The sequence below is a fragment of the Schistocerca gregaria genome, chromosome 2 (genome assembly GCF_023897955.1).
Source record: "Schistocerca gregaria isolate iqSchGreg1 chromosome 2, iqSchGreg1.2, whole genome shotgun sequence".
NCBI classification, from domain to species: domain Eukaryota; kingdom Metazoa; phylum Arthropoda; class Insecta; order Orthoptera; family Acrididae; genus Schistocerca; species Schistocerca gregaria.
This window is the reverse complement of record NC_064921.1, coordinates 389,479,509-389,492,732: the sequence shown is the minus strand read 5'-3', so window position 1 is coordinate 389,492,732 and position 13,224 is coordinate 389,479,509. Positions and strand designations below refer to the sequence as shown.

Here is a 13,224-nt window from a genome sequence, read left to right as displayed (position 1 = left end):
CAGCGAAGTATGAGGTACTAAGTATGTGGGGATGAAATACAGATTGAACAATAAATTAAGTAAAATTTAACATAACCTTTCTACAAAGCACACGACACATTCACACATGATACACTGTATACCACATGGCGGCACCGTTCGTCCACGATAAGTTGCAGTTACCCAAAAATCTCATGGAATAAACTGAATACTAAGAAATTAATATCGTTCCCTGTCTGAAACAATTTTTTCCACACACCAGAGTGACTACCAGAAACTCAAACAAAGCTAACTCTTACACACTTGAACTTACCAACTAGAGATACTACTTAGAGCATCAGGTGGGACTGAGAGATGACACCAAAAAGTTCAAAGAAGAGCAGCTCGTTTTGTATTATCGCGAAATAGTGGAGATAGTGCCACATATGTGAAACGTGAATTGGAGTGGCAATAATCTAAACAAAGGTGGTTTTCGTAGCGACGGAATTTTCTCATGAAATTTCAAATACCATCTATAGCTAAAATAATTGTGGTTCGATATCTTAACATTATTAAATCGCGTTGCCAATTAACTATGTTATTGACTGTATGAGGGTATATTAAATATACTGAATGTTTGTCAAACTAGTGTTGTCAATAAATATTGAACGTGTACATGCCCCCTGTAGGCAAACGAATTGTTTTGGAGCAGTCACATTAGTTTTCGATTCGATGGTTTTGAAGATGAGGCATCGATAACAAGCTGGATAACTACAGAAATGTTATATCTTTATCCCGAGTGCCGCAATCATGTTGGGGGTACTCATATGTTTATAGTGTTTGTGTACAAAATTATCCGAAGTAGTGCTTTATGTGTACGTCTTAATTCTACTTTACATTCCAAGAACTTCTTACCGAATATCTGTATTTTCTAATTTTTTAAGCATTTTGTGACGATGGTTAGGCTAGCATCAGAATTTGACGATTGTCAGTGGATATTGCTTTCTGGAGAGGTGCATGTCACTTCTCAGTTTTCCGTGTGCTGGTTGTTAATAGACCCGTAAAATGCCCGAGAATATGCCGAAGCAGACCAAGCGTAAAATAACAGTTGAAGCCGGCCCTAGTAAGAATAAGGATTCCCTTCGGAGACCCAGTGTATTCGAACGTTTGGGAACCAAAGCTACATTATCCACATCAAGTGGTCAGCCAAACAAAGACAATTTCTGTCATCACTGGGTCCAGACTGGTACCTGCACGTATGGAAAAAACTGCAAGTAAGCCTACATTTGTAATTCTACATTATTTCTATAAAGTACAACGTTAGTAAATAAGTGTTTGAATGTTGCACCTTTGTTTGACTGAGCGTTAGAGCAATCGTAATTACATTTGTTCAGTGTACTGGATTATGATCACTTTGTGTTATTGTTGTAAATCGTGCTGAGTTTTATTAATACTGTTTTCACTATATTGCGTATTAATTTTGGTATAATACGTTGCAGAAGACTAAAGAGCCTGTTATTGGGGGACTGCTGGTTCTGGCAGTATTTTGAAAATGATTATAATTTCGTGTTTTCAAAGTAATGTGCCACCTGTATAAGCAAATAATGCATTCTTGTATAGTGGAACATTGTAGCTAGTTCTAATCTTGTTGTTGTTGTTGTGGTCTTCAGTCCTGAGACTGGTTTGATGCAGCTCCCCATGCTACTCTATCCTGTGCAAGCTGCCTCATCTCCCATACTTACTGCAACTTACATCCTTCTGAATCTGCTTAGTGTATTCATCTCTTGGTCTCCCTCTACGATTTTTACACTCCACGCTGCCCTCCAATGCTAAATTTGTGACCCCTTGATGCCTCAGAACATGTCCTACTAACCGGTCTCTTCTGTTTGTCAAGTTGTGCCACAAACTCCTCTTGTCCCCAATTCTGTTCAATACCTCTTCATTAGTTATGTGATCTACCCATCTAATCTTCAGCATTCTTCTGTAACACCACATTTCAAAAGCTTCTATTCTCTTCTTGTCCAAACTATTTATTGTCCATGTTTCACTTCCATACATGGCTACACTCCATACAAATACTTTCAGAAACGACTTCCTGACACTTAAATCTAAACTCGATGTTGACAAATTTCTCTTCTTCAGAAATGCTTTCCTTGCCATTGCCAGTCTACATTTTATATCCTCTCTACTTCGACCATCATCAGTTATTTTAATCCCCAAATAGCAAAACTCCTTAACTACTTTAAGTGTCTCATTTCCTAATCTAATTCTCTCAGCATAACCTGACTTACTTCGACTACATTCCATTATCCTTGTTTTGCTTTTGTTGATGTTGATCTTATAGCCTCCTTTCAAGACTCTGTCCATTCCGTTCAACTGCTCTTCCAAGTCCTTTGCTGTCTCTGACAGAATTACAATGTCATCGATGAACCTTAGAGTTTTTATTTCTTCTCCATGGATTTTAATACTTACTCTGCAATTTTTCTTTTGTTTCCTTTACTGCTTGCGCAATATCCAGATTGAATAGCACCGGGGAGAGACTACAACCCTGTCTCACTCCCTTCCCAACCACTGCTTCCCTTTCATATCCCTCGACTCTTATAACTGCCATCTGGGTTCTGTACAAATTATAAATAGCTTTTCGCTCCATGTATTTTACCCCTGCCACCTTCAAAATTTGAAAGAGAGTATTCCAGTTAACATTGTCAAAAGCTTTCTCTAAGTCTACAAATGCTAGAAACGCAGGTTTGCCTTTCGTTAATCTTTCTTCTGAGACACGTTGTAAGGTCAGTATTGCCTCATGTGTTCCAACATTTCTACAGAATCCAAATTGATCTTCCCAGTTTTTCCATTTGTCGGTAAAGAATTTGCGTTAGTATTTTGCAGCTGTGACTTATTACACTGATAGTTCGGTAATTTTCACATCTGTCAACGCCTGCTTTCTTTGGGATTGGAATTTTTATACCTTTTTGGTGGCAAAAAATATCAGAATTTTAGCAGCAAGTGATAACAGACTTCTCTGCTGTAAATTGTCACACATAGTAATTACCAGTGGTTTATCCATCTTTAGGATTGTGGGGAGTATTAATCATGCCAACGATCCTAGTTCTTTTCAAGAGTAAAGGGAACATGGAAGAAATGTGGATCGGATTTCATAGTGTTTGTTGCTTTCATTCCCCACTCATGTCATAATACTACTAACCCAGCTCAATTTACTACCCCCCCCCCCCCCAAAAAAAAAAAAAAAAAAAAATCTGTTGTATTCCCACATTGCACCTCAAGGTCTGCATGGACTCTTATTTTGACTGGTATTCAGAAAATTTACGTGGCCGCAAAAATGTGTGCATGTATGAAGTGCTTCACCAAACTCTCTTTTTCTCTTTGTTGAGTGTTAGACGAGGGTCTGTACTGCTATAGCTCAAAGCTGATGACCTAAGCTGTGTAATGCTTCAAACCTGATGAGGTGTTTTAAGTCATTTTTATGGACACATGTATTATAAATAGCTCCACATATCTTATCTTATTATTGAAATATGAGTGTGCAGTTAATAAATGTTCCTTCAGTAACATCAGTTCCATTATTCTGGAAGAACAGATCTTTTACAATTTAAGTAGGCTAAATGAATTTTTGCTGAATTAAGGTAGGCCTAGCAGGTATTGTGGTATTACTTTGAGCCATGACGTGCTGTTAGCTGCATACAGTAAAAGCATTAGCTGTCACAATAGCCTTCAAATCTTGACTGAGACATCCAGGCAAGCAACCCAAATTTACACTGTCCTCGCTTCCTGGTCGAACTGCTATTTCCATGATAAGCTCCAACATGTACCTTATACTGGACGTCTGAATGATGAGCTATCTCCACCTCTCTCTTGTAGTAAAAATCTAGACCTTGCAGGAAGATTGGCCTCAGTCCCAACAGATGAGATAGCTCTTAGTGGCATAGTTGTAATTTCAGCGGGGGTTAAAACCTCGTACTAGTAGTTACGGGTGGCAGGGACAAAGAACTCAGTGAAATTTTTTTAAGTGCTTTATCTGAAAACTACCTTGAGCAGTTAAACAGAGAACCGACTCGTGGCGATAACATATTAGACCTTCTGGTGACAAACAGTTGTGAACTATTTGAAACAGTTAACTCAGAACAGGGAATCAGCGATCATAAAGCGGTTACGGCATCGATGATTTCCACCGTAAATAGAAATATTAAAAAGGGTAGGAAGATTTTTCTGTTTAGCAAAAGTGACAAAAAGCTGATGTCAGAGTACCTGATGGCTCAACATAAAAGTTTTGTCTCAAGTACAGATAGTGTTGAGGATCAGTAGACAAAGTTCAAAACCATCGTACATTATGCGTTAGATGAGTATGTGCCAAGTAAGGTCATAAGAGATGGAAAAGAGCCACCGTGGTACAACAACTGAGTTAGAAAACTGCTGCGGAAGCAAAGGGAACTTCACAGCAAACATAAACATAGCCAAAGCCTTGCAGACAAACAAAAATTACGCGAAGCGAAATGTAGTGTGAGGAGGGCTATGCGAGAGGCGTTAAATGAATTCGAAAGTAAAGTTCTAAGTACTGACTTGGCAGAAAATCCTAAGAAATTTTGGTCTTATGTCAAAGCGGTAGGTGGATCAAAACAAAATGTCCAGACACTCTGTGACCAAAGTGGTACTCAAACAGAGGATGACAGACTAAAGGCCAAAATACTAAATGTCTTTTTCCAAACTTGTTTCACAGAGGAAGACTGCACTGTAGTTCCTTCTTTAGATTGTCGCACAGATGACAAAATGGTAGATATTGAAATAGACAACAGAGGGATAGAGAAACAGTTAAAATCGCTCAAAAGAGGAACGGCCGCTGAGCCTGATGGGATACCTGTTCGATTTTACATAGAGTACGCGAAGGAACTTGCCCCCCTTCTTGCAGCGGTGTATCGTAGGTCTCTAGAAGAGCGTAACGTTCCAAAGGATTGGAAAAGGGCACAGGTCATCCCCGTTTTCAAGAAGGGATGTCGAACAGATGTGCAGAACTATAGACCTATATCTCTAACGTCAATCAGTTGTAGAATTTTGGAACACGTATTATGTTCGAGTATAATGACTTTTCTGGAGACTATAAATCTACTCTGTAGGAATCAGGGTTTGGAAAAAGATGGTCATGTGAAACCCAGCTCATGCTATTCGTCCACGAGACTCGGAGGGCCATAGACACGTGTTCCCAGGTTGATGCCGTGTTTCTTGACATCCAGAAGGCATTCGATACAGTTCCCCAGACTCATTTAATGAACAAAGTAAGAGCATATGGACTATCAGACCAATTGTGTGATTGGATTGAAGAGTTACTAGATAACGAACGCAGCATGTCATTGTAAATGGATAGAAGCCTTCCGAAGTAAGAGTGATTTCAGGTGTGCCGCAGGGGAGTGTCATAGGACCGTTGCTATTCACAATATACATAAATGACCTGGTGGATGACATCGGAAGTTCACTGAGGTTTTTTGCAGATGATGTTGTGGTGTATCGAGAGGTTGTAACAATGGTGAATTGTACTGAAATGCAGGAGGATCTGCAGCGAATTGACGCATGGTGCAGGGAATCGCAATTGAATCTCAATGTAGAGAAGTGTAATGTGCTGCGAATACATAGAAAGATAGATCCCTTATCATTTAGCTGCAAAATAGCAGGTCAGCAACTGGAAGCAGTTAAGTCTATAAATTATCTGGGAGTCCGCATTAGGAGTGATTTAAAATGGAATGATCATATAAAGTTGATTGTCGGTAAAGCAGATGCCACACTGAGATTCATTGGAAGAATCCGAAGGAAATGCAATCCGAAAACAAAGGAAGTAGGTTACAGTACGCTTGTTCGCCCACTGCTTGAATACTGCTCAGCAGTGTGGGATCCGTACCAGATAGGCTTGATAGAAGAGATAGAGAAGATCCAATGGAGAGTAGCGCGCTTCGTTACAGGATCATTTAGTAATCGCGTAAGCGTTACGGAGATGATAGATAAACTCCAGTGGAAGACTCTGCAGGAGAGACGCTCAGGAGCTCGGTACGGGCTTTTGTTAAAGTTTCGAGAACATACCTTCACCGAAGAGTCAAGCAGTATATTGCTCCCTCCTACGTATATCTCGCGAAGAGACCATGAGGATAAAATCAGAGAGATTAGAGCCCACACAGCGGCATACCGACAATCCTTCTTTCCAGGAACAATACGAGACTGGAATAGAAGGGAGAACCAATAGAGGTACTCAGGGTACCCTCCGCCACACACCGTCAGGTGGCTTGCGGATTATGGATGTAGATGTAGAAAGCGGCAGCCAGTACCCAGACACAGCTTTACCTCAGGTTCAAAAGAAATAGCAGACTTGCTGAGTTCTACTTTATACCAGTTATGCTGTAATAAAAATAAGACTTATTACTTAAAATAAACTGAGGATTTGGACAAAGTCCTGGTGACCCCTGGGCTGAGAATTGGCATTGGCTAAAATGCAAGAGGTGTGGGATGGGGAGAGAAATTAGAGGAGGAGTTTGATAAACATCATAACTTTGTGGCATATTTTCGTGAGTGCCAAGTGTGAAGTCTGTTTTACAAACATCACACATCACCAGTCACTTTTAATGTGTGATAGCTGCATTGTTTTGATGACATTTATAGCATAATCAAAGCACCTCAATTTGCATATCATATAATTAAAAGTAATTCATTTATGACTTTGAGTAACGTTACAAAGCGAAAGATTTTGTGTCAGGTGCCTAAGTAAACAGAGAACAGCAAAAAAATTTAATTTTAAAAATATTAATATTTACTGATAATATCATGGTTACACCAACTTGTAAATGTGACAGAAATTACCTCTGGCCTCATTTATTTTCCTTTGAAATTTCATATTTGCAGTATACAGAATAGAAATATGTCTGTGAATATGAACATGTTGGTTTTTTCCTATTGGCATATATGGTATATGAATCATTGCAGTATTTTGAAGCTGTGAAGCACTTTTGGGAATTTCTATTAGTTGAAGCACTATTTAATTCAGCATCTCAAACAAGACTGTTATCAGATTATATTGTCTAAACCTAGTGAGAGAAATTAATTTTTCTGTATGTCATTTTTTTGAGCTAGTAATTCTTCTCTGTCCATTCGCTGAGTAGTTATAAGATTCATTTCTTTCCTCTTGCTTCGTGCTGTAAGCAGTAGAGGAGGATTAAGTACATTTCAGTTTATTTTTTGGCTAGCATCACATCTTGCAAGAAAACATTTTTTCTTTAATAGTAGATGTACATATATTAAAACACTGGAAAAAATCATAATAATAAGACATTTAAATTCTCTGTTGCAATCAGGTCCTCCTCCTGATTGCCGTGAAAGAATCGTTTTGGGGCCGTACCTTTGATTTGCTGAACAGTTGCACCACAGATGTATCTGGGTGATGTTTTTAATCCCCATTTGTACACTGAATCCACACATCTTCCACTATTTGTCCTCCAAATCTTCCAGTATTTGCCGTTGTAGTGTTGAGCACAGAGCTGGTCTTGGGACACTTGTCAAAACCTAGTGGCCTGCTTGAAGTACATGGCATTGTCAGCTGTTCTGGGATAGCATTGTTCTGTCATATTTCTGTTCCTTATTGATAACAGTGAGGTTTTTGGGGAAATTTTAAGTGTATATTGAAAGGGTAGGCAAATGAGAAATGGAAGTGATGTATTTGTTGCAGTGGACAAGAAACTCAAATCCACCGAGGTAGAAATTGAAGCTCCATGTGAGATAGTTTGGGCAATACTTAGTGTCAGGGGTGGGTGTAAAATGATAATTGGATGGTTCTGTCACCTATCAGACTCATCTCCTGATGTAACCGAAAACTTCAGAGAAAACCTGTTTGGTTGTACATAAGTTCTCCAATCATGTGTAATCATTGGTGAAGACTTTAATAATCCAGCAATTACTTGGGAAACTTATGGTTTTGTTGCTGGTGGTCATGATAAGACATTCTTTGAAACTAAATGCCTTCTCATAAAATTACGTAGAACACATAGTTAGGAACCCCACTCACGATGGAAGTATATTGGATCCAATGGCAATAAATAGACCTAACCTTTCTGAGGATGCCCACATCAAAAGTAGTATCAGTGGTCATTAAGCGGCTGTGGCAACAATGATTACTGAAGTACAATGTACAATGAAAACAAGCAGAAAGCTATATATATTTTCAGTAAGCCAGAGTGAAAAATAAATTTGTCATATCTCAATGAGGAACTTGAAACTTTCAGCACAGGATAGGAGCACATAGAGGAACTCTGGCTGAAGTTTGAAAGAGTAATTGACCATTCTCTGCATAAATATGTACCCACCAGAACAGTTTACAATGGGAGGAAACATCCAGGATACACAGTCACTGTGAAGAAACAGAGATTACTGCATAATAAGTGTGAAAGCAAAGGACCATAGATAGAGAGGTGCTGAATGAAGTGTATTTGGCTGGCAAGACAGCAATGTGTGATCCCTTCAATGACTACTCTAAAAGAATATTATCAAGTGATCTTTCACACAACCCAAAGAAATTCTGGTTGAATGTAATGGCTGCTAGTGGCACCAAAGTTAACATCAGGTCCTTTTGGATGATAGTGGAACTGAAATTGAGGGTAGCAAAGCAAAAGTAAAAATTCTTTACTCTGTTTTCAAATTTTCCTTTACAAAGGAATACCTTGAAGAATTCCCTCAATTTAAACTTTGTACCTATGAAAAGTCAGTGGTGTTGGAAAACAGCTTAAATCGCTAGAACTGAACAAAGCTCCAGGGCCCAGTGGAGTCTCTGTTAGATTCTATACTGAATTCGCGTCCGAGTCAGTCCCTCTTCAAACTATAATCTTTTGCAGATTCCTCGAATAAAAGCCCATGCCTATTTTTTGGAAAAAAAAAGAAAAAACGTCACACCTGTCTACAAGACGGGTAGTAGAAGTGATCCACAAAACTAACACCAAATATGTTTGACATTGATTTGTCATTGAATCTTACAACATATTCTGACATCAAACATACTGAGGTATTTTGAACATTTCCTCCAAGCCAACTAGCATGGATTTCAAAAACACCACGTGAAACCCAACTTGCACTTGTCTCACATGACATACTGAAAGCTTTGGGTCAAGGCAGTCATGTAGATACACTATTTCCTGATTTCCCAAGAGCATTTGACTCAGTACCACACCTAGGGCTATTGTCAAAAATACAGTCATATGGGGTCTCAAGTGAAATTTGTTACTAGATTGAGGACTTTTTATTAGGGATGATGCAGTATGTTATCTTGGATGGAAAGTTATTGTGAGAAGTAGAAGTAACTTGAGGTGTGCCTTTCTGTGGGATTATGGAAGTGTCTGATTCCACCTGTCAGCCTTGACCCATGATGTCATCAATATGGTGCCAATGGCTATTCTTGGCGTCTCCAAAGTGGCGCCTATGATGTCACTACATACATATGGGTCATTCCATGGCGCCTATGATGTCACTACATACATATGGGTCATTCCATGCCCGTTCAACCAGGGGCTCCAATTCATAGTCTCAGATTTCACTGAAATTCAGTACACTAATTCTACTATGTGTGGAACACTCATGTACAAAATTTTAAGTTCCCCTACCAATTAGTTCCAGAATTATGGCTTGTGAAAGAATGTGGTGTACCCACATCTGGCAATCTATCTTCAGACCCAACTTCAGGTCTTAATAACTTTGCAACTATTCCGCACTGTCCAGTGAAATTTTTACAACCCAGTAACATCCATTTAGAGAACACACTCCATGAATCAAAACACCAACAACATATTTCTGAGGGAAAATAAAAAATTCCCAGATGCGATTAAAAAATGTAATATGTTAAAAGGTACATATTGTAGGTGCCCTCTGTGCCGAATATAATTCACTCAAAAAGGGTATAAATTTTTTTGTGGTAAGCTTAATGAGGCCTAAACACACACAGAACTCATCATGCTCATATCGGTCACAAAAACTGAAGTACATGCACACAAAAACACACAAATTTGAAAAATTACCTGAAAAACATGGATTTTCGAAGTGTGGTAGCACAAAAGGGACAAGTGGTATCCAAGCCAAATTTCACACACTGCATAAGTAGACCACAATGATATATATCTCAAATTTTCATGTTATTGCAAGACATTTGTGTACAATGTATTTGGTGATGTGGCCATTGTTCCACAACACAATTTTGTAAAAACATATCGTAAACTGTTCTGCCTCTTCTTATCCCCTCCCACAACTGTTTAATCACAAAGCAACAACATATAGACAGATTAACACAACCTATCATTAACGTTTACTGCACCTTAACTGCTAAAAACCAGTCGATTGTGCTTCAAACAGTAGTTCTCCCACACTTTAGCTACTGTACTCTGTACATTGAGTGGCAAATTGTACTGTCTTCCTGACACTGTGGTATGAACTGGAACTGTCACAAGAATATGTTCAAAAGGAATCCACAACCTGTCTGCCAAACATGGCCACGAAATGATCTTGGTGGTCCTGCTGGTGCCATGAAGTTCACAAATACATCACCTTCTGCTTCACAGCACTCTGCAACACATCCTAAGTACCATTTGTCATCATAAACAGCAATAACATAGCAACCTGGTTGTAAGTTGCTGTGTTTGCTTCTGAATCCTGAGTCAGACACACTGTGAAGACACGTGTTGTGCATGAACCTATAGTTATAACCGGACAGTCTGCTCATCTGCACATTGTCAGAGTCTGCTGGAGAGAAGTGAAGATGGCTCCTTGTGCCTGCAACAGTTTTAACGTGTTCTAGTCTGCTTTTTAGCAACTCTCCGACTGATTTCACCTCATTTTTTGAAACAGAATGATTGCATGCCAGAGATATTTTTCTGTAGCCAGGTAAATAATTGAAGAGGTGTTAGAATGTGACCTTCTGTAGGGTGCTGCAGACTAGCTCGTGATGTCATGCGCTAAATGGTAGCACCAATACCATCACATACATTTTTACCATGACTTGTTGCGAAAAAATTCCATTCTGTGTGGCTGAAAAGCATGTTAATGCATGCATAAATTTTTGAAATTTTTACAGTTTTTGTACTGACTAGCTGCCCCATCACTGAAGTATTTCGCAAGATGTATGTGAGGCAGCTTGTTTTTCACATATGCCATGACAGTGCGAATGTGGGCATGAACTGCAATGGCATCATGAATTAAAGTCAGTAAAAATGCACAGATTCATGACAGACTCATCACCCGGTTCACCTCTATAGTAAATCGCAAATGGCTGGAGAGTTGCTTGACTGTTGTCCCAATGATATCCTCGGATGGCATCTTGAACTATAAATGCATAATTTTCACAAAAGTCTAGTATTACTATAATTTCATCGTGTTTCAAGTTATCCTTACAAAACTAGATATAAGCTGATTGTGCTGTTGCTGTGAAGCTGAGTGTGGTCAGTTTGTCCGTTTTTTGACAACACATTTCAACAAAATCTTCCACTGTACTTTGCTTTGTTTCAAGACTTGTGCGATCCATGTGTGTCCATTGTTTATAAGAAACAAGTTCATCGTCATCCATAAGGAATTCACCATACAGTTTGTTGTTCATGTGTTCTGCAAGATTTGCCTTACCAGGACACTTTTCACACCTATGTACCATGCACTGGTAGGAACTGATCATGTCACGCACTAGCAGCTTCATTGCACCTTTGTAATCCAGACCAGAATCCTTTCTAGCAGCAAACATCAGCTTAGCATTTTGATGGGTCTCACATACACAAACATTGTGTGTGTCCCTTGCACTTACAGGCACAACCCATTTTGGCTGATGATTGAAAAAAGATGATATACCTACTTTGGTATTGAGATACTTTTCCTTGAATTCTACACATAGTTCTGACATGTTGCATAGCAACAGTCAATTTTGCATCTGTACACGAACATTTCTCATTTTCACCGTTACATAGTCTTTTTTTCCAGGCATTATTCAGCTGTTGTCATTGTTGTTGTTGTTGTGGTCTTCAGTCCTGAGACTGGTTTGATGCAGCTCTCCATGCTACTCTATCCTGTGCAAGCTTCTTCATCTCCCAGTACCTACTGCAACCTACATCCTTCTGAATCTGCTTGGTGTATTCATCTCTTGGTCTCCCTCTACAATTTTTACCCTCCACGCTGCCCTCCAATACTAAATTGGTGATCCCTTGATCCCTCAGAACATGCCTTACCAACCGATCCCTTCTTCTGGCCAAGTTGTGCCACAAACTTCTCTTCTCCCCAATCCTGTTCAATACTTCCTCATTAGTTATGCGATCTACCCATCTAATCTTCAGCATTCTTCTGTAACACCACATTTCGAAAGCTTCTATTCTCTTCTTGTCCAAACTAGTTATTGTCCATGTTTCACTTCCATACATGGCTACACTCCATACAAATACTATCAGAAGATTTCCTGACACTTAAATCTATACTCGATGTTAACAAATTTTTCTTCTTCAGAAATGCCTTCTTTGCCATTGCCAGTCTACATTTTATATCCTCTCTACTTCGACCATCATCAGTTATTTTGCTCCCCAAATAGGAAAACTCCTTTACTAATTTAAGTGTCTCATTTCCTAATCTAATTCCCTCAGCATCACCAGACTTCATTCGACTACATTCCATTATCCTCGTTTTGCTTTTGTTGATGTTAATCTTATATACTCCTCTCAAGACACTGTCCATTCCGTTCAACTGCTCTTCTAGGTCCTTTGCTGTCTCTGACAGAATTACAATGTCATCGGTGAACCTCAAAGTTTTTATTTCTTCTCCATGGATTTTAACACCTACTCCAAATTTTTCTTTTGTTTCCTTTACTGATTGCTCAGCATACAGATTGAATAACATTGGGGAGAGGCTACAACCCAACCGCTGCTTCCCTTTCATGTCCCTCGACTCTGATAACTGCCATCTAGTTTCTGTACAAATTGCAAATGGCCTTTCGCTCTCTGTATTTTACCCCCACCACCTTTAGAATTTGAAAGAGAGTATTCCAATCAACATTGCCAAAAGATTTCTCTAAGTCTGCAAATGCTAGAAACATAGGTTTGCCTTTCCTTAATCTTTCTTCTAAGATAAGTCGTAAGGTCAGTATTGCCTCACGTGTTCCAGTATTTCTACGGAATCCAAACTGATCTTCCCCGAGGTCAGCGTCTACTAGTTTTTCCATTCATCTGTAAAGAATTCGTGTTAGTATTTTGCAGCTGTGGCTTATTAAACTGATTT

General features: G+C 39.1%; 1 protein-coding gene across 21 annotated transcripts in view; it reads left to right on the top strand.

Annotated features, from left to right (window-relative positions):
• The first annotated feature begins 322 nt into the window (after nucleotides 1-322).
• LOC126321101 (zinc finger CCCH domain-containing protein 13-like) overlaps nucleotides 323-13,224 on the top strand; it is a 229,314-nt gene continuing 216,412 nt past the window's right edge. For 19 of the 21 annotated variants that reach the window (XM_049994170.1, XM_049994169.1, XM_049994166.1 and 16 more), the window contains exon 1: nucleotides 745-1,232. In XM_049994170.1, coding sequence (XP_049850127.1) covers nucleotides 1,024-1,232 — 209 coding nt within the window. In that variant the 5' untranslated portion in view covers nucleotides 745-1,023. Of the gene's footprint in view, nucleotides 1,233-13,224 lie in introns of all 21 variants that reach the window. The other 2 variants (XM_049994147.1, XM_049994156.1) reach the window with 2 other exon arrangements.